General features: G+C 44.7%; 1 protein-coding gene across 1 annotated transcript in view; it reads right to left on the bottom strand.

The window, feature by feature from the left end:
- Positions 1–239: 239 nt before the first annotated feature.
- LOC139586766 (DNA polymerase delta catalytic subunit-like) overlaps positions 240–22,316 on the bottom strand; it is a 58,369-nt gene continuing 36,292 nt past the window's right edge. The window contains 11 exon segments of the mRNA XM_071420384.1: positions 240–466; positions 2,307–2,404; positions 3,591–3,643; positions 5,006–5,026; positions 5,029–5,118; positions 8,414–8,546; positions 9,378–9,480; positions 12,128–12,209; positions 12,212–12,279; positions 17,749–17,924; positions 20,495–20,632. Coding sequence (XP_071276485.1) covers positions 370–466; positions 2,307–2,404; positions 3,591–3,643; positions 5,006–5,026; positions 5,029–5,118; positions 8,414–8,546; positions 9,378–9,480; positions 12,128–12,209; positions 12,212–12,279; positions 17,749–17,924; positions 20,495–20,632 — 1,059 coding nt within the window. The 3' untranslated portion in view covers positions 240–369.

Consider the following 22,316-nt stretch of genomic DNA (forward strand, 5'->3'; position numbering starts at 1 on the left):
GCGTGACGTGACTTTCTGCGCTCTGATTGGTTGGCATGGTTGTCAATCAGCAAGCCGCGCCTACTGGAAGAGCGCCGCCTAGCGGGCGAAGCCATCATCACAAACTCCCACTTAAAAATGCCAAAAAACCCCAAAAATCCCTCAAAAAATCCCAAAAAATCCCTTAAAAAACCCCAAAATTCCCAAAAAATCCCCCCAAAATTTCCACAAATTAACGCGAACCCACACCAAAATCACTACAAATCATTTCTTTATTCAATTCCCATACAAAAAACCCAGAGCAGGGGATACAAAACCTTCCCCAAAAATGCCCCAAAATCCCCAATTTTGGGTTTTTTTGGGGCATTTTTGGGGCGTTTTTGGGGTTTTTCACCACTCGTGGTCCCCGAAGCGCCCGAGCAGCTCCTGCTGAGCCTCCAGGTCCTTCTGCACCTTGCGGCGCATGTAGAAAATGGGGCAGTCCCGGCTGAGGGGGAATTTTGGGGTGAATTCAGGGATTTTTGGGGCTTTTGGGGATTGGGGAGGTTTAGGGAATTTGGGGGAATTTTGGGGATTTTTTTGGCGATTTTTGAGGGGGTTTTGGGGGATTTTTGGGGGATTTTTGGGAGATTTTTAAGGGATTTTTTGAGGATTTTTAAGGGATTTTTGGGAGATTTTTGGGAGATTTTTGGGGGATTTTTGGGAGATTTTTAAGGGATTTTTTGAGGATTTTAAGGGATTTTTGGGGGATTTTTTGGGAGATTTTAGGGGGATTTTTGAGGGGGTTTTGGGAGATTTTTGGAGGATTTTTGAGGGATTTTTTCAGAGATTTTTGTGTAATTTTAAGGGATTTTTTTGGAGGATTTTTGTGGGATTTTTTGGAAGATTTTTAAAGGATTTTTAGGGGATTTTTTGGGGATTTTTAAGGGATTTTTTGGGAGATTTTTTGAGGATTTTTAAGGGATTTTTGGGAGATTTTTTGGGGATTTTTGGGGGATTTTTGGGAGATTTTTTGAGGATTTTAAAGAGATTTTTTGGGAGATTTTTGTGGGATTTTTATGGGATTTTTTGGGAGATTTTGGGGGATTTTTAAGGGATTTTTGGGTGATTTTTGGGGGATTTTTTGTGGGGATTTTGTGGGGATTTTTAAGGGATTTTTGGGAGATTGTTGGGGGATTTTTAAGGGATTTTTGGGGGATTTTTTTCGGATTTTTAAGGGATTTTTGGGAGATTTTTTAAAGCTTTTTAAGGGATCTTTTGGGGATTTTTAAGGGATTTTTGGGGGATTTTTGAGGGGATTTTTGAGGGGATTTTTAAGGGATTTTTGGGAGATTTTTGGGGGATTTTTAAGGGATTTTTTGGAGATTTTTGGGGGATTTTTAAGGGATTTTTAAGAGATTTTTGGGGGATTTTTAAGGGATTTTTGGGGGATTTTTAAGAAAAATTTTTGGGGGATTTTTGGAGGATTTTCAAGAGATTTTTTGGCTATTTTTGGAGGATTTTTAAGGGATTTTGGGAGGATTTTTAAGGGATTTTTGGGAGATTTTTGGAGGATTTTTAAGGTATTTTTGGGGGATTTTTTGGGAGATTTTGTGGGGATTTTTTGGGGGGATTTTCTGGGATTGTTTTAGGTAATTTTGGGCATTTTTGAGGGCATTTTTGGGGGGGATTTTCTTGAGATTTTTTGAGGTTTTATTTGGGTAATTTTGGGAATTTTTGGGGGGATTTTTGAGGGCATTTTTGGGGGGATTTTCCTGAGATTTTTTGGGATTGTTTTGGGTAATTTTGGGTTTTTTTTGGGGGATTTTTGGGCGATTTCAATGGGATTTTTTGGGATTTTTTTGGGTAATTTTGGGGACATTTTCAGAGGGATTTTCTGGGATTGTTTTGGGATTTTTGTGGGATTGTTTGGGGGATTTTTTGGGATTGTTTTGGGTAATTTTGGGGGATTTTTTTGGATTGTTTTGGGATTTTTGGGGGATATTTTTGGGGATTTTTTTGGGCGATTTCAGTGGGATTTTCTGGGATTGTTCTGGGATTTTTTGGGGATATTTTTGGGCGATTTCAATGGGATTTTTGGGATATTTTTGGGGTTTTTTGGGGGATTTTTGGGGCGATTTCAATGGGATTTTTGGGGATATTTTTGGGGTTTTTTTGGGGATTTTTGGGGCGATTTCAATGGGATTTTTGGGGATATTTTTGGGGTTTTTTGGGGGATTTTTGGGGCGATTTCAATGGGATTTTTGGGGATATTTTGGGGGGGATTTTCTGGGATTGTTCTGGGTGATTTTTGGGGATATTTTGGGGTTTTTTTGGGTTCCCCTCACCTGGTGCAGAGCACGTCCTGCAGGAGGGAGCCCTGGCACCGCTGGCATTGGCTCCAGAGCCGAGAGAAGCCGCGCTCCAGGGCCCACAGCTGGGATACCTGAGGGGAAAATACCCAAAATTAACCCAAAATTATCCCCAAAATAAACCCAAAATCTGAATCTGGGATCCCCAAAACCTCCAGGGCCCACAGCTGGGACACCTGAGGGGAAAATACCCAAAATATCCAAAATTATCCCCAAAATATCTGAAATTATCACCAAAATAAACCCAAAATCTGAATCTGAGATCCCCAAAACCTCCAGGGCCCACAGCTGGGATACCTGAGGGCAAAAATATCCAAAATATCCAAAATTATCACCAAAATATCCTTAAATAACCTAAAATAACCTAAAATATCCTAAAATAACCTCCAGGGCCCACAGCTGGGATACCTGAGGAGAAAAATATCCAAAATTAACCCAAAATTAACCCAAAATTAACCCCAAAATAACCTCCAGGCCCCACAGCTGCGACACCTGGGGAGAAAATATCCAAAATATCCAAAATTAACCCCAAAATATCTGAAATTATCCCCAAAATAACCTCCAGGGCCCACAGCTGGGACACCTGGGGAGAAAATAAACCCAAAATTAACCCAAAATATCCAAAATTATCACCAAAATAAACCTAAAATCCCCAAATTTTGGACCCCAAACCCCCAAATTTCCCCAATTTTTCACCCAAAATCCCGAATTCTGGATCCCCAAAATCCCCAAATTTAGACCCCAAATTTAGACCCAAACTCCCCAAATTCTGGATTCCCAGACCCCCAAAATCCCCAAATTTTGACCCCAAATTTAGACGCAAAATCCCCAATTTTGACCCCAAAATCCCCAAATTTTGCCTCAAAATCCCCAACTTTTGACCCAAAACCCCCAAATTTAGACCCAAATTTCCCAATTTTTCACCCCAAACCCCCAATTTTTCACCCCAAATCCCCAATTTTTGACCCCAAATCCCCAATTTTTGACCCCAATTTTCCACCCCAAATTTAGACGCAAAATCCCCAATTTTGGACCCAAAATCCTCAAATTTTGACCCCAAATTTAGACCCAAAATCCCCAATTTTTCACCCAAAATCCCCAACTTTTGATCCAAAATCCCCAATTTTTCACCCCAAACCCCCAAATTTTGACCCAAATTTCCCAATTTTTCACCCCAAATCCCCAAATTTAGACCCCAAATCCCAAATTTTTGACCCCAAATCCCCAAATTTTGCCCCAAAATCCCGAATTTTGCCCCACCTCTTTCTGGTAGAGCTCGGACTCCCTCTGGCGGCAGAAATCGCAAACGGCACCTGCGGGTTTGGGGCCATTTCCGGCAATTCCCGGCAATTCCCGCCCATTCCCGGCCCCCCGAGCCCAAGTTTGGGGTCAGTTTAATTGGGATTCGTTAATTAATTAATGCTAATTAAAGGTTCAGCTGGGGAACGCCTTTAATGAGGAGAATCCCATTTATTAAACTCCAATTTTGGGCATTTTTGGGCCATTTCAGCCCCGTTTTTTTGGGTCAAACCCCCTCAATCCCACCCTGAGTTAATTAATTAAACCCTTAATTAGTGTGGGCCTCATTAATTACAGTAATTAATTACAAGAGGGCTCTTTAATGACCACAATCCCATTTTTTAAACTCCAATTTTGGCCATTTTGGCCCCGTTTTTTTTGCCAAAACCCCCTCAATCCCACCCTGAGTTAATTAATTAAACCCTTAATTAAACCCTTAATTAATTAAACCCTTAACTACTGCAGGGCCTCATTAATTGGGGTAATTAATTACAAGAGGGGTTTTAATGATGAGAATCCCATTTTTTAAACTCCAATTTTGGGCATTTTTGGGTGTTTCAGCCCCGTTTTTTTGGGTCAAACCCCCTCAATCCCACCCTGAGGGAATTAATTAAACCCTTAATTAAACCCTTAAATTAATTAAACCCTTAATTAGTGCGGGGCCTCATTAATTACAATAATTAATTAGAAAAAGGGGTTTTAATGATGAGAATCCCAATTTTTAAACTCCAATTTTGGCCATTTTTGGCCGTTCTGGCCCCGTTTTTTTTGCTCAAACCCCCCAAATTCCACAGTGAGGAAATTAATTAAAGGTTTAATTAGTGCAGGGCCTCATTAATTGGGGTAATTAATTACAAGAGGGGTTTTAATGACCACAATCCCATTTTTTAAACTCCAATTTTGGGCATTTTTGGGCGTTTCAGCCCCGTTTTTTTGGGTCAAACCCCTCAATCCCACCCTAAATTAATTAAACCCTTAATTAGTGCAGGGCCTCATTAATTACAATAATTAATTAGAAAAAGGGGTTTTAATGACCACAATCCCATTTTTCAAACTCCAATTTTGGCCATTTTTGGCCGTTTCGGCCCCGTTTTTTTTGCTCAAACCCCCCAAATTCCATAGTGAGAGAACTAATTAAACCCTTAAATAATTAGACCCTTAATTAGCACGGGGGATCATTAATTAGGGTAATTAATTCGAGGAGGGCTCTTTAATGATGAGAATCCCATTTTTTAAACCCCAATTTTGGGCATTTTTGGCCATTTCAGCCCCATTTTTTTTGCTCAAACCCCCCAAATTCCACCCTGGGGGTGTTAATTAAGCCCCTAATGAGTGAATTAATGAGTTAATTAATTAATTAGGGGGGATTTTCTCACCGTGGTGGGGCAGCAGGGCCGGCAGCCGACGCAGCTGCTGCGCTTGGAGGTGAAGGCGGAGAGGGCCCCGGAGCGGGCGGTCAGGAGGGTTTTGCACCGGGTGTGTTCCCCCTCTGGGAGGGAAATTTGGGGTTAAAAACCACAAAAATGGGATTTGGGAAACCCCAAAATGATGGGGTGTAAAAATCTCCCCAAAAAACCCAAAAATTCCCAAAAAAATCGGCCCCAAAATGCCCCAAATCCACCCCAAAATGGCCCAAAATCATCCCAAAATCTCCCTGGAATTTTGGTTTTTGTTCCCCTTCTGTTCCCCTTCTGAGGGCGAAATTTGGGGTTAAAAACCCTAAAATTGGGATCGGGGAAACCTCAAAATGCTGGGGTGCAAAAATCTCCCCAAAAAACCCAAAAATTCCCAAAAAAATCGGCCCCAAAATGCCCCAAATCCACCCCAAAAACGGCCCCGGAGCGGGCGGTCAGGAGGGTTTTGCACTGGGTGTGTTCCCCCTCTGGGAGTGAAATTTGGGGTTAAAAATCCCAAAATTGGGATTTAGGAAACCCCAAAATGCTGAGGTGCAAAAATCTCCCCAAAAAACCCAAAAATTCCCAAAAAATCGGCCCCAAAATGCCCCAAATCCAGCCCAAAAACCCCAAAATGCCCCAAAATCTCCCTGGAATTTCAGTTTTTGTTCCCCTTCTGAGGGCGAAATTTGGGGTTAAAAACCCTAAAAATGGGATCTGGGAAACCTCAAAGGTTTGGGGTCCGAAAATCTCCCCAAAAAACCCAAAAATTCCCAAAAAATCGGCCCCAAAACGGCCAAAATCCACCCCAAAAACGGCCCCGGAGCGGGCGGTCAGGAGGGTTTTGCACCGGGTGTGTTCCCCCTCTGGGAGTGAAATTTGGGGTTAAAAACCACAAAATTGGGATTTAGGAAACCCCAAAATGCTGGGGTGTAAAAATCTCCCCAAAAAACCCAAAAATTCCCAAAAAAATCGGCCCCAAAATGCCCCAAATCCGCCCCAGATTGCCCCAAAATCATCCCAAAATCTCCCTGGAATTTCGGTTTTTGTTCCCCTTCTGAGGGCGAAATTTGGGGTGAAAAACCCTAAAATTGGGATTGGGGAAACCCCAAAAATCCTGGGGTGCAAAAATTTCCCCAAAAAACCCCAAAATGCCCCAAAAAATCGGCCCCAAAATGCCCCAAATCCACCCCAAAATGCCCCAAAATCTCCCTGGAATTTGGGTCTTGTTCCCCTTCTAGAGGGGAAATTTGGGGTTAAAAACCCTAAAAATGGGATTGGGGAAACCCCAAAAAATTCCCCAAAATTTTAAAGTCTAAAAATCCCAAAATTGTCCCCAAAAAGCCCAAAATTCTTCCCAAAATCCACCCCAAAATCATCTCAAAATCTCCCCAGATTTGGGGTCTGGTTCCCCATCCAGGACAGGAAATTTGGGGTTAAAAATCCCAAAATTGGGATTGGGGAAACCCCAAAATGCTGGGGTGCAAAAATCCCCCCAAAAAACCCAAAAATTCCCCAAAAAATCGGCCCCAAAATGCCCCAAATCCAGCCCAAAAACCCCAAAATGCCCCAAAATCTCCCTGGAATTTCAGTTTTTGTTCCCCTTCTGAGGGCGAAATTTGGGGTTAAAAACCCTAAAAATGGGATCTGGGAAACCTCAAAGGTTTGGGGTCCGAAAATCTCCCCAAAAAACCCAAAATCCCCCAAAAAATCGGCCCCAAAATGCCCCAAATTCACCCCAAAAACGGCCCCGGAGCGGGCGGTCAGGAGGGTTTTGCTCCGGGTGTGTTCCCCTTCTAAAGGGGAAATTTGGGGTTAAAAACCCTAAAATTGGGATCGGGGAAACCTCAAAGGTTTGGGGTTCAAAAATCTCCCCAAAAAACCCCAAAATCCCCCAAAAAATCGGCCCCAAAATGCCCCAAATCCGCCCCAGAATGCCCCAAAATCACCCAAAAATCTCCCCAGATTTGGGAGTCTTGCTCCCCATCCAGGAAAGGAAATTTGGGGTTAAAAATCCCAAAATTGGGATTGGGGAAACCCCAAAATGCTGGGGTCCAAAAATCTCCCCAAAAAAACCCCAAAATTCCCAAAAAAATCCGCCCCCAAAAACCCAAAATCCACCCCAAATTTCTGCTCAATTTTCGCCATTTTCGCTCCGATTTCGACGCCGTTTTTTGGGATTTTTGGGGTGAATTTTGGGGTAAAATTTGTCAATTTTGGTCAAACTCATTCAGCAGCAACCCCTGGACCCAACCCTCCCTCAGAATGGGCTCAGAGCTGCTCATTTTGGGGCAATTTGGGTCCATTTTGCTCAATTTTTGTTCAGTTTTTGCCATTTCTGGCCCAATTTTGATCCGGATTTTTTGGGGAATTTTGGGATTTTTTTTGGGGTAAATTCTTGGGAATTTGGGGATTTCAGGAACAAATCCCAGAGCAGCCCTGCCCTGACCCAGGATGGGCTCAGAGCCGCTCATTTTGGGCCCATTTTGGGGCCATTTTGGGGCCATTTTGGGTCAGTTTTGCTCAATTTCCACTCAAAATTTTCACCATTTTTGCTCCAATTTTGACGCCGTTTTTTGGGATTTTTGAGGTGAATTTTGGGGTAAAATTTGTCAATTTTGGTCAAACCCATGCAGCCTGACCCTCTCCCAAAATGGGCTCAGAGCTGCTCATTTTGGGGCCATTTTGGGTCCATTTCGCTCAATTTTCCCTCAAATTTCGCCCAATTTTCGCTCTATTTTCGCCATTTTTGCCCGATTTCGACGCCGTTTTTTGGGATTTTTGGGGTGAAATTTGGGATTTTGGTCAAACTCATTCAGCAGCACCCCCTGGACCCAACCCTCACTCAGAATGGGCTCAGAGCCGCTCATTTTGGGGCAAACTTGGGCCATTTTGGGTCGGTTTCGCTCAATTCCTGCTCAAAATTTTCGCCATTTTTGCTCCGATTTCCGTGCGGTTTTTTGTGAATTTTGGGGTGAATTTTGGGGTGAATTTTGTGGATTTTGGGCAAACCCATTCAGCAGCACCCCCTGGACCCGATCCTCTCCCAAAACGGGCTCAGAGCTGCTCATTTTGGGTCTGTTTTGCTCCATTTCGCTCAATTTTCCCTCAATTTTTGCTCCATTTTTGCCATTTTTGCTCCGATTTCGACGCCGTTTTTTGTGATTTTTGGGGGTGAATTTTGGGGATTTTGGTCAAACTCATTCAGCAGCACCCCTGGACCCAACCCTCACTCAGAATGGGCTCAGAGCCGCTCATTTTGGGTCCGTTTCGCTCAATTTTCCCTCAATTTTCCCTCAATTTTGCTCCATTTTCGCCGTTTCTGCTCCGATTTTGACGCCGTTTTTTGGGATTTTTGGGGTGAAATTTGGGGATTTTGGTCAAACTCACGCAGGAGCACGGCCTGGGCCCTCCCCTCTCCCAAAATGGGCTCGAAGATCCTGAGCAGGGGCCGGCTCAGCTGCTGCTCCAGGTAGTAGCGGGTGTCGATGGGCAGGTTCTGCTCCAGGGCGTACACCGGGTCCTGAGGGGAAATTGGGGAGAAATCCGGGGATTTTGGGAAAATTGGGATTTTGGGAGTTTTGGGGGAAAATTTGGGGGGAGTTTGGGAGTTTTGGGGTGAAATTTGGGGAAAAATTGGGGTAAAATTGGGGTAAAATTGGGATTTTTGGGGGTGAAATGTGGGGTAAAATTGGGATTTTTGGAGGGAAATTTTTGGGGATTTTTTGGGGATTTTTGGGGCTTTTGCCCCAGTTTTTGGGTGGAATTTGGGGTTTTTAAGGGGATTTTTGGGGTGAAATTTGGGATTTTTGGGGGACTTTTTAGGGGATGTTTGAGGGGATTTTTGGGGATTTTTTTGGGATTTTTTGGGTGATTTTTGTGGGGACTTTTGGGGGGATTTTTGGGGATTTTTTTGGGGGATTTTTGGGGGGATTTTTGTGGGCATTTTTGGGGTGTCCTGCCCGTTTTGGGTGGGATTTTTTCGGGAATTTTTTTGTGGATTTTTTTGGTGATTTTTTGTGGATTTTTTGTGGATTTTTGGGGTGATTTTTGGGGTGGAATTTGGGGTTTCCTGCCCGTTTTGGGCGGATTTTTTTGGGATTTTTTGTGGACTTTTTTGTGATTTTTGGGGTGATTTTTGGGGTGGAATTTGGGGTTTTTGGGGGGAGTTTGGGGGGATTTTTGGGGTGATTTTTGTGGGCATTTTTGGGGTGTTCTGCCCATTTTTGCGGGATTTTTTGTGGATTTTTTTGTGGATTTTTTTGGTGATTTTTTGTGGACTTTTTTGTGATTTTTTGGTGGATTTTGGGGTGATTTTTGGGGTGGAATTTGGGTTTTTTGGGGTCAGACTCACCTCGGAGCGGGTGTAGGCGGCCTGGCCGCGCGCCCCGGTGACGATGACGTAGGGGACGCGGTCACCGAGGCCGGGGGCGCTGCCGGGGTCACGGCGACGCAGCCTGGGGCAAAAAACACCAAAATCGGGAAAAATGGAGAAAATTATCGATGGTTGGAGGGGGGGGAATGGAATAAAATTCAGGGGGAAAATCAGAAAAATTGGGGGAAACAAATCGACAAAATTGAGAGGGAAATGGGGGAGGATTCGGGGGGGAAAACGGTAAAATTGGGGGGGAAAAATCAAATTTAGAGGGAAAAAAAATATCAAAAATTAAGGGGAAAGGGGGTGGGGATTCGGGGGGAAAACCAGAAAAATTGGGGAAAAAAAAAATCAAAATTTAGAGGGAAAAAAATATCAAAATTTAGGGAGAAATGGGATGGGGATTTGGGGGGAAAAATTGTGAAATTGGGGAAAAAAAATGAAAATTGAGGGGGGAAAATTGCCCAAAATTCAGGGAGAAATGGGATGGGGATTCAGGGGGGAAATGGTAAAATTGGGGAGAAAAAAATCAAAATTTAAGGGGGGAAAAAATCCCCAAAATTGAGAGGGAAATGGGGTGGGGATTCGGGGAGAAAATGGTAAAATTGGGGTGAAAAAATCAAAATTTAGAGGGAAAAAAAAATCAAAATTTAGGGGGAAGGGGGTGGGGATTTGGGGGGAAAATGGTAAAATTGGGGAAAAAATAATCAAAATTTAGGGGGAAATGTGATGGGATTCAGGGGGAAAATGGCAAAATTGGGGGAAAAATCCCCAAAATTGAGAGGGAAATGGGATGGGGATTTGGGGGGAAAATGGTAAAATTGGGGGAAAAAAATGAAATTGAGGGGGGAAAATAAATCAAAATTTAGAGGGAAAAACGGCAAAATTGGGGAAAAGAAACCAAAATTTAGACGGAAAAATAATCAAACTTTAGAGGGAAAAAAACTCCAAAATTTAGGGGGGTAAAAGTCTGAAATTTAGGGGGAAAACCATCAAGATTGGGGGAAAAAAAAAAGAAAATTTAGGGGGGAAAAAAGCCCAAAATTCAGGGGGAAAGGGGGTGGGGATTCAGGGGAAAAGCAGAAAAATTGGGAGAAAAAAATCAAAATTTAAGGGGGGAAAAAAATCCCCAAAATTTAGGGGGAAAGGGGGTGGGGATTCGGGGGGGAAATGGCAAAATTGGGGGAAAAAAATTAAAATTTAGGGGGGAAAATTGCCCAAAATTCAGGGGGAAAATGGCAAAAATGGGGAAAAGAAATCAAAATTTAGACGGAAAAATAATCAAAATTTAGAGGGAAAAAACTCCAAAATTTAGGGGGGTAAAAGTCTGAAATTTAGGGGGAAAAACATCAAGATTGGGGGAGAAAAAAAAAGAAAATTTAGGGGGGAAAACTGCCCAAAATTCAGGGAGAAATGGGATGGGGATTCGGGGGGGAAAACGGAAAATTGGGGAAAAAAAATGAAAATTTAGGGGGGAAAATAAATCAAAATTTAGAGGGAAAAAAAATCGAAATGTAGGGGTAAAAGCCTGAAATTTTGGGGGAAAAAAATGAAAATTTTGGGGGGAAAAAAATGAAAATTTAGGGGGTAAAAGAGCCCAAAATTGAGAGGGAAACGTGAGGGGGATTCAGGGGAGTTCAGGGATTTTCACCTCTCGGCCACGTGGGGGCGCTGTAGGATTTGGGGCTGTTTTGGGGTTTCTGGGTGTGATTTTTTTGGTTTTTGGGTTTTTTGGGGTTTTTTGGGGGGTTTCTCACCTCTCGGCCAGGGCCACGTGTGCCTGGGGGGCGCTGTGGGGATTTGGGGCCATTTTTGGGGTTTTTGGGGCCATTTTTGGTGTATTTGGGGCCGTTTTTGGGGTTTTTAGGGTGGTTTTTAGGGTTTTTGGGGTTCCCAGGTTGGGTTTTTGGGGTTTTTTTTGGTGTTTTTCACCTCTCAGCCAGGGCCACCTGTGCCTGGGGGGGCGCTGTGGGGATTTGGGGCCATTTTGGGGTTTTTAGGGTGGTTTTTAGGGTTTTTAGGGTTTCTGGGTGCGATTTTTTGGGTTTTTAGGGTATTTTTTTGGGGTAAAATTGGATTTTTTGGGGGTTTTTCACCTCTCGGCCAGGGCCACGTGTGCCTGGGGGGCGCTGTGGGGATTTGGGGCAATTTTTGGGGTTTCTGGGTGTGATTTTTTTTGGTTTTTGGGTTAATTTTGGGGTAAATTTGGGTTTTTTTGGTGTTTTTCACCTCTCAGCCAGGGCCACGTGTGCCTGGGGGCGCTGTAGGCGCTGGCTGGGATTTGGGGCCATTTTTGGGGTTTTTGGGGTCGTTTTTGGGGTTTTTGGGGTGGTTTTTAGGGGTTTTTGGGGTTCCTGGATATGGTTTTTGGGGGTAAATTTGGATTTTTTTGGTGTTTTTCACCTCTCGGCCAGGGCCACGTGTGCCTGGGGGGCGCTGTGGGGATTTGGGGCCATTTTTGGGGTTTTTGGGGCCATTTTGGTGTATTTGGGGCCGTTTTTGGGGTTTTTAGGGTGGTTTTTAGGGTTTTTGGGGTTCCTGGATGTGTTTTTTGGGGTAATTTTGGGGTAATTTTTGGTGTTTTTCACCTCTCGGCCAGGGCCACGTGTGCCTGGGGGACGCTGTGGGATTTGGGGCCATTTTGGGGCCATTTTTGGGGTTTTTAGGGTGGTTTTTAGGGGTTTTTGGGGTTCCCAGGTTGGGTTTTTGGGGTTTTTGGTGTTTTTCACCTCTCGGCCAGGGCCACGTGTGCCTGGGGGGCGCTGTAGGCGCTGGCCGCCCTCGTCAGCTCCTTGGTGATCACCAGCTGGAGATGTCGATGCGGTTGCAGAGCAGGTCTGAAATCACCTCCTGAGCGTGGGCAACAGCACCCTGGGGGTCCCTGAGGGGATCAGAGACCCCAAAATCACCCAAAATTCACCCAAAATCCATCCCAAACTGACCCCAAAGCCCCGGGTCCAGAGCAGATCTGAAATCACCTCCTGAGCGTGGGCAACGGCGCCCTGGGGGTCCTTGCAGGGGATCAGAGACCCCAAAATCACCCAAAATTCACTCAAAATCCATCCCAAACTGACCCCAAAACTGCCCCTAAATCCCCCTTAAATCCATCCCAAAACTGACCCAAAACTGCCCCTAAACTGACCCCAAAACTGACCCCAAATCCAGCCAAAAACTGACCCCAAACTGACCCCAAATCCATCCCAAATCCGTCCCAAAATTCACCCAAAGTCACCCAAAATCCATCCCAAACTGACCCCAAAACTGACCCAAAATTGGCCCCAAAACTGACCCTAATTCCACCTTAAATCCATCCCCAAAACTGACCCCAAACTGACCTAAACTGATCCCAAAACTGACCCCAAAAACCACCAAAACTGACCCTAAATCCACCTTAAATCCATCCCAAAACTGACCCAAAACTGCCCCAAAACTGACCTAAACTGACCCCAAAACTGACCCCAAATCCAGCCAAAAACTGACCCCAAACTGACCCCAAATTCACCTCAAAACTGACTCCAAATCCAGCCAACTACTGACCCCAAACTGACCTAAACCAACCCCAAATCCATCCCAAAAATTCCCCAAAATCCACCCAAATCTGCCCCAAAGCCCCGGGTCCAGAGCAGGTCCGAAATCACCTCCTGAGCGTGGGCAACGGCGCCCTGGGGGTCCCTGTGGGGTCAGGGGGATCAGAGACACCAAATCCGTCCCAAAATCACCCAAAATTCACCCAAAATCACCCAAAATCTACCCCCAAACTGACCCCAAAACTGACCCTAAATTTACCTTAAATCCATCCCAAAACTGCCCCAAAACTGACCCCAAATCCGGCCAAAAACTGACCCCAAACTGACCCCAAATCCATCCCAAATCTGTCCCAAAATTCACCCAAAATTACCCAAAATCTACCCCCAAACTGACCCCAAAACTGACCCAAAATTGGCCCCAAAACTGACCCTAATTCCACCTTAAATCCATCCCCAAAAATGACCTAAACTGACCCCAAATCCGTCCCAAAATTCACCCAAAATCCATCCCAAACTGACCCCAAAACTGACCCAAAATTGGCCCAAAATCGACCCCAAAACTGACCCTAAATCCACCCAAATCCATCCCCAAACTGACCCCAAATCCAGCCAAAAACTGACCCCAAACTGACCCCAAATTCACCTCAAAACTGACCCCAAATCCAGCCAAAAACTGACCCTAAATCCAACTTAAATCCATCCCTAAAACTGACCCCAAACTGCCCCAAAACTGACCTAAACTGACCCCAAAACTGACCCCAAATCCAGCCAAAAACTGACCCCAAAACTGACCTAAACTGACCCCAAAACTGACCCCAAATCCAGCCAAAAACTGACCCCAAAACTGACCTAAACTGACCCCAAAACTGACCCCAAATCCAGCCAAAAACTGACCCCAAAACTGACCTAAACTGACCCCAAATTGACTCAAAATTCACCCCAAAACTGACCCCAAATTCACCTCAAATCTACCTCAAACTGACCCCAAAAACTGACCCTAAATTCACCCAAAATGGACCCAGAAATTCCTCCAAATCCACCCCAAACTGACCTCAAATCCATCCCAAAACTGACCCCAAAACTGACCCCAAATCCATCCCAAAACTGACCCAAAATTGACCCAAAATCCACCCCAAAACTGACCCAAAATACACCTCAAATCCATCCCAAAATTGACCCCAAACTGACCCAAAATGGAACCAAATCCACCCCAAAACTGACCCCGAATTCACCTCAAATCCATCCCAAAACTGACCCAAAATCCACCCCAAAACTGATCCTAAACTGACCCAAAATGGAACCAAATCCATCCCAAACTGATCCCAAAACTGACCCCAAATCCATCCCAAATTGACCCAAAATCCACCCCAAAACTGACCCAAAATACACCTCAAATCCATCCCAAAATTGACCCCAAACTGACCCCAAAACTGACCCAAAATCGACCCCAAATCCACGCAAAACTGACCCCAAATCCATCCCAGACTGACCCCAAAACTGATCCTAAACTGACCCAAAATTGACCCCAAACCGACCCCAAAACTGACCCTAAATCCATCTTAAATCCATCCCAAAACTGACCCCAAATCCAGCCAAAAACTGACCTAAACTGACCCCAAACTGACCCAAAATTGGCCCCAAAACCCACCCCAAACTGGCCCTAAATCCACCTTAAATCCATCCCCAAAACTGACCCCAAACTGACATAAACCGACCCCAAATCCGTCCCAAAATTCACCCAAAATCACCCAAAATCCATCCCCAAACTGACCCAAAATTGGCCCCAAACTGACCCTAAATCCACCTTAAATCCATCCCCAAAACTGACCCCAAATCCAGCCAAAAACTGACCCCAAACTGACCTAAACTGACCCCAAACTGACCCCAAAACTGACCCCAAATTCACCTCAAATCCACCCCAAATCTGACCCCAAATCCACCCAAAACTGACCCAAAACTGACCTAAACTGACCCCAAAACCCACCAAAACAGACCCTAAATCCATCCCAAAATTGACCCAAAATCCACCCCAATACTGACCCCAAATTCACCTCAAATCCACCCAAAACTGACCCCAAATCCATCCCAAACTGACCCAAAATTGACCCCAAACCGACCCCAAAACTGACCCAAAATGGAACCAAATCCATCCCAAAATTGACCCCAAGACTGACCCCAAAATGGGCCCCAAATCCACCCCAAACTGACCCCAAATTGGCCCCAAATCCATCCCAAAATTTACCCCAAAACTGATCCTAAACTGACCCCAAATCCACCCCAAAACTGACCCCAAAATTGACCCCAAATCCACCCCAAACTGACCCCAAACCCACCAAATTTCCCCATTTTTTTGCCCATTTTTCGTCTGATTTTCCCCATTTTTTCACCGATTTTTCCCATTTTTTCACCGTTTTTCCCCCATTTTGCCCCAAACCCATCTGTGCAGGAGGATCCTCCTGAGGTTGGCAGTGACCAGGTTGGCACCCAGGGTAAGATTCCCCCATTTTTGGGCCATTTCCCCATTTTTCCCCATTTTCCTCCATATTTTCCCCATTTTTTGACGGATTTTCCCCATTTTTTCACCGATTTTCTCCATTTTTTCACCGTTTTTTCCCATTTTTCCCCGTTTTTGCCCCAAACCCACCTGTGCAGGAGGATCCTCCTCAGGCAGGCATGACCAGGTTGGCAGCCAGGGGACACTTGTCCCATTTTTGGGCCGTTTCCCCATTTTTGGTCCGTTTTTGGTCATTTTTTGACCGATTTTCTCCATTTTTTCACCGATTTTTCCCATTTTTTCAGTATTTTGCCCCATTTTTGCCCCAAACCCACCTGTGCAGGAGGATCCTCCTGAGGCAGGCATGACCAGGTTGGCACCCAGGGGACCCTTGTCCCATTCTGGGCCATTTCCCCATTTTTGGTCCGTTTTTGGTCATTTTTTCACCGATTTTCTCCATTTTTTCACCGTTTTTTCCCGTTTTTTCAGCATTTTGCCCCAAACCCACCTGTGCAGGAGGATCCTCCTGAGGCAGGCAGTGACCAGGTTGGCACCCAGGGGACCCTTGTCCCATTTTGGGGCCATTTCCCCATTTTTTGCTCGTTTTTAGTCATTTCTTGACCGATTTTCCCCATTTTTTCACCGATTTTCTCCATTTTTTCACCGATTTTCTCCATTTTTTCACCGTTTTTTCCCGTTTTTTCAGCATTTTACCCCAAACCCACCTGTGCAGGAGGATCCTCCTGAGGTTGGCACCCAGGGGACACTTGCCCCATTTTTGGGCCATTTTCCTCCATATTTTCCCCATTTCTTGACGGATTTCCATCGTTTTTTGATGGATTTTCTCCATTTTTTCACCGTTTTTCTCCATTTTTTCAGCATTTTGCCCCAAACCCACCTGTGCAGGAGGATCCTCCTCAGGCAGGCATGACCAGGTTGGCACCCAGAGGACACTTGTCCCATTTTTGGGCCGTTTCCCCCATTTTTGGTCCGTTTTTGGTCATTTCTTGACCGATTTTCTCCATTTTTTCACCGATTTTCTCCATTTTTTCACCGTTTTTTCCCATTTTTCCCCGTTTTTGCCCCAAACCCACCTGTGCAGGAGGATCCTCCTCAGGCAGGCAGTGACCAGGTTGGCTGCCAGGGGACAGTTGTCCCATTTTGGGCCATTTTTGTGCCGTTTCCCCATTTTTTGCTCGTTTTTAGTCATTTCTTGACCAATTTTCTCCATTTTTTCACCGTTTTTTCCCATTTTTTCAGTATTTTGCCCCATTTTTGCCCCAAACCCACCTGTGCAGGAGGATCCTCCTGAGGCAGGCGGTGACCAGGTTGGCAGCCAGGGGACCCTTGTCCCATTTTGGGCCATTTTCGTCCATATTTTCCCCATTTCTTGATGCATTTTCATCGGTTTTTCACCGATTTTCTCCATTTTTTGACCGATTTTCTCCATTTTTCACCGTTTTTTCCCATTTTTCCCCGTTTTTGCCCCAAACCCACCTGTGCAGGAGGATCCTCCTGAGGTTGGCAGCCAGGGGACACCTGTCCCATTTTGGGCCATTTTCCTCCATATTTTCCCCATTTCTTGACGGATTTTCATCGTTTTTTCACTGATTTTCTCCATTTTTTCACCATTTTCCCCCATTTTTCCCCAAACCCACCTGTGCAGGAGGATCCTCCTAAGGCAGGCATGACCAGGTTGGCAGCCAGGGGACCCTTGTCCCATTTTTGGGCCATTTCCCCATTTTTGCTCGTTTTTAGTCATTTCTTGACCGATTTTCTCCATTTTTTCACCGTTTTTTCCCGTTTTTTCCCGTTTTTTCCCCAAACCCACCTGTGCAGGAGGATCCTCCTGAGGCAGGCATGACCAGGTTGGCAGCCAGGGGACCCTTGTCCCATTTTTGGGCCGTTTCCCCATTTTTGGTCCGTTTTTAGTCATTTTTTGACCGATTTTCTCCATTTTTTCACCGTTTTTTCCCGTTTTTTCAGCATTTTGCCCCAAACCCACCTGTGCAGGAGGATCCTCCTGAGGTTGGCACCCAGGGGACACTTGTCCCATTTTGGGGCCGTTTCCCCATTTTTGGTCCGTTTTTGGTCATTTTTTGACCGATTTTCTCCATTTTTTCACCGTTTTTTCCCGTTTTTTCAGCATTTTTCCCCAAACCCACCTGTGCAGGAGGATCCTCCTGAGGCAGGCATGACCAGGTTGGCAGCCAGGGGACCCTTGTCCCATTTTTGGGCCATTTCCCCATTTTTGGTCCGTTTTTGGTCATTTTTTGACCGATTTTCTCCATTTTTTCACCGTTTTTTCCCGTTTTTTCCCCAAACCCACCTGTGCAGGAGGATCCTCCTCAGGCAGGCAGTGACCAGGTTGGCAGCCAGGGGACAGTTGTCCCTCCTGACGGCCTCCAGGCCCTTGCAGTCCAGTTTGGGGGCGCCCCCGGAGCCCCCCGGGAAGCAGAGGCCGGCGTAGCGCTTCTTGCTGATCAGCAGGTAGGGCAGGTACACCTGCAAAAGGGGGAAAAAACCCCAAAATCTTCCTTCCACACTGGTCTAAAATTTATCTCAAATTTTTGAGCCAGTTTTTAGATTTTTTCCCCCAATTTTTAGCGATTTTTTATCATTTTTCCCTCATTTTTAGTGATTTTTTTAAAATTTTTTTAGATTTTTTCCCCCATTTTCCAGCAATTTTTAATCATTTTTTTAGATTTTTCCCCCCATTTTTAGAGGTTTTTTTATCTTTTTTTTTTAGATTTTTTCCTCCCCATTTTTAATAATTTTTTTAGATTTTTCCCCCCCATTTTTTTAGCTATTTTAAATCATTTTTTCCCTATTTTTTAGCTATTTTTAATCTTTTTTTTTTTTAGATTTTTTCCCCCCATTCCTACTGTTTTTTTTATCATTTTCCCCATTTTTAAGCTATTTTTTCGTAATTTTTTTAGATTTTTTCTCCCCATTTTTTATAATTTTTTTTAAAAATTTTCCCCATTTTCTAGCTATTTTTAATCATTTTTTAGATTTTTTCTCCCCATTTTTTATTTTTTTTAAGATTTTTTTTCTCCCCATTTTTCAAAATTTTTTTAGATTTTTTCCCCCAATTTTTTAGCTATTTTTTAATCATTTTTTTAGATTTTCCCCCCCATTTTTTAGATATTTTCCCCCCATTTTTAGCTATTTTTTATGAATTCTTTTGGATTTTTCCCACATTTTTTAGCTATTTTTTATCATTTTTTCCCGCCATTTTTTATGATTTTTTTAAAAAATTTTCCCCAATTTTTAGCTGTTTTTTTATCATTTTTTCCGCCATTTTTAGCTATTTTTATTAATTTTTAAAAGATTTTTTCCTCCCCATTCTTAAAAATTTTTTTAGATTTTTTCCCCCAGTTTTTAGCTATTTCTTATCATTTTCCCCCCATTTTTTAGCTATTTTTTATCATTTTTTAGATTTTTTTCCTCCCATTTTTTTATTTTTTTTTTTAGATTTTTTCCCCAAAATCCCCCCCCTAAAACCCCAAAAACCCCCAAATCCACCCCAAAATCCCCCTCAAAAATCCCCCAAAATGCCCCTAAAAACCCCCTGAAAAACCCCTAAAACTCCCCCAAAACCCCTTCAAACAACCAAAAATTCCCCCCAAATCCCCAAAATTTCCCCCAAAATCCCCCAAAAAGCCCCAAAATCCCCAAATTTGGTGTGGAACCTTCTCGAACTCGAGGCGGATGGGGCCGGGAAGTGCCCGGAGACCCAGGTGGCCACAAAAGCCCCAAAAACCCCAAAATTCCCCCTTAAAACCCCCAAATTTCCCCCAAAACCCCATAAAATCCCCTTTAAACAACCCCAAATTTCCCCCAAATCACCAAAAATCCCCAAAAGCCCCAAAATTCCCCCTCAAAAAACCCCAAAATTCACCCCCAAAACCCCAAAATCTCCCCCAAGACGCCCCTGAAAAACTCCAATATTTCCCTTAAAAAAACCCATAAAATCCCCTTTAAACACCCCAAAATTTCCCCCAAAAAGGCCCAAAAAGCCCCAAAATTCCCTCAAAATCCCTAAAAATCCCCAAAAAGCCCCAAAAATCCCAAATTTTGGGAGGAACCTTCTCGAACTCGAGGCGGATGGGGGCCGGGAAGTGCCCGGAGACCCAGGCGGCCACAAAAGCCCCAAATTCCCCTCAAAAACCCCCAAATTTCCCCCAAAAACCCCAAAAAATCCCCCTCAAACAACCCAAAATTTCCCCCAAATCCCCAAAAATCCCCAAAAAGCCCCAAAAGCCCCAAAATTCCCCTCAAAAAACCCCAAAATTCACCCCCAAAACCCCAAAACCTCCCCCAAGACGCCCCTGAAAAACCCCAAAATCCCCCTTAAAAACCTTCAAAATTCCCCCTAAAAACCCCCAAATTTCCCCCAAAAACCCCATAAAACCCCCCTCAAACAACCCAAAATTTCCCCCAAATCCCCAAAATGCCCTAAAAATCCCAAATTTCCCCTCAAAAAACTCCAAAAATTCCTCTTAAAAAGCCTAAACCACCCCCAAAAACCCCCTCAAAAAACCGCAAAATTCCCCCTAAAAACCCCAAAATTTCCCCCAAAAACCCCATAAAACCCCCTTCAAACAACCCAAAATTTCCCCCAAAATCCCCCCAAAAATCCCAAAAACCCCAAAATCATCCCAAAAACCCCAAATTCCCCCTCAGAAAAACCCCAAAATTCAGCCCCAAAACCCCAAAATCTCCCCCAAAACCGCCCCCAAAAACCACTTCAAAAAACCGCAAAAATCCCCCTAAAAACCCCCAAATTTCCCCCAAAACCCCATAAACTCCCCTCAAACAACCCAAAATTTCCCCCAAATCCCCAAAATCCGCCCCAAAACCTCAAAACCCCCCTCTTAAAATCCCCAAAATTCACCCCCAAAACCCCAAAATCTCCCCCAAGACGCCCCTGAAAAACTCCAAAATTCCCCCTTAAAACCCCAAAATTTCCCCCAAAAACCCCATAAAATCCCCTTCAAACAACCCAAAATTTTCCCCAAATTGCTCCAAATCCCCAAAAAGCCCCAAAAATCCCGAATTTTGGGAGGAACCTTCTCGAACTCGAGGCGGATGGGGGCCGGGAAGTGCCCGGAGACCCAGGCGGCCACGGCGCGGCCCAGGGCGGCGGCCTCGGGCACCGAGGGCACGGCCAGGCGGCACATGACGGAGTCGGTGTCCCCGTACACCACCTGGGGGGCGAAATTTGGGGTTAGAAATGGGAAAATTGGGATTGGCACCTCAAAAAACCCCAAAATGGCAAAAATCCCCGTTAAAATCGGCCAAAAAATGGCTGAAATGCACCAAAATCTCAATAAAATGACCCAAAATGGCACCGAGGGCACATGACGGAGTCGGTGTCACCGTGCACCACCTGGGGGGCGAAATTTGGGGTGAGAAACCCAAAAATTGGGATTGGCACCTCAAAAAAACCCAAAAACCCAAAAATCCCCATTGAAATCCATCAAAGAATGGCTAAAATCGACCAAAATCTCAATAAAATGACCCAAAATGGCACCGAGGGCACATGACGGAGTCGGTGTCCCCGTGCACCACCTGGGGACCGAAATTTGGGGTTAGAAACCCAAAAATTGGGATTGGCACCTCAAAAAACCCCAAAATGGCAAAAATCCCCGTTAAAATTGGCCAAAAATTGGTTAAAATCGACCAAAATCCCATGGAAATCTCATGGAAATGACCCAAAATGTCCCCTCAGGTGACATCACCGGGTCTGGGTCCCTGTGTAGCACCTGGGGGGCAAAATTTGGGGTGAGAAACCCAAAAATTGGGATTGGCACCTCAAAAAACCCCAAAATGGCAAAAATCCCCGTGAAAATCGGCCAAAAATTGGTTAAAATCGACCAAAATCTCAATAAAATGACCCAAAATGGCACCGAGGGCACATGACGGAGTCGGTGTCCCCGTACACCACCTGGGGACACAAATTTGGGGTTAGAAACCCAAAAATTGGGATTGGCACCTCAAAAAACCCCAAAAACCCAAAAATCCCCGTGAAAATCGGCCAAAAAATGGCTGAAATCCCATTAAAATCTCATTGAAATGACCCAAAATGACCCAAAATGTCCCCTCAGGTGACGTCACTGGGTCTGTGTCCCCCTGCAGCACCTGGGGACCGAAATTTGGGGTTAGAAACCCAAAAATTGGGATTGGGGCATCGAAAAACCCCAAAAAGGCAAAAATCCCCGTTAAAATCGGCCCAAAAATGGCTGAAATCCCATTAAAATCACATGGAAATGACCCAAAACGGCACCGAGGGCACATGACGGAGTCGGTGTCACCGTACACCATCTGGGGACCAAAATTTGGGGTTAGAAACCCAAAAATTGGGATTGGGGCATCGAAAAACCCCAAAAACCCAAAAATCCCCATTGAAATCCATCAAAGAATGGCTAAAATAGACCAAAATCTCAATAAAATGACCCAAAATGTCCCCTCAGGTGACATCACCGGATCTGTGTCCCTGTACACCACCTGGGGGGCAAAATTTGGGGTTAGAAATGGGAAAATTGGGATCGGGGCATCGAAAAACCCCAAAAAGGCAAAAATCCCCGTTAAAATCGGCCAAAAAATGGCAAAAATCCCATTAAAATCCCATGGAAATGACCCAAAACGGCACCGAGGGCACATGACGGAGTCGGTGTCCCCGTACACCACCTGGGGACACAAATTTGGGGTTAGAAACCCAAAAATTGGGATTGGGGCATCGAAAAACCCCAAAAACCCAAAAATCCCCATTGAAATCCACCCAGAAATGGCTGAAATGCACCAAAACCTCAATAAAATGACCCAAAATGTCCCCTCAGGTGACGTCACCGGGTCTGTGTCCCCCTGCACCACCTGGGGACACAAATTTGG

The sequence above is a fragment of the Agelaius tricolor genome, unplaced genomic scaffold, assembly GCF_023055355.1.
Source record: "Agelaius tricolor isolate 1412-34295 unplaced genomic scaffold, bAgeTri1.0.p SCAF_137, whole genome shotgun sequence".
NCBI lineage: Eukaryota > Metazoa > Chordata > Aves > Passeriformes > Icteridae > Agelaius > Agelaius tricolor.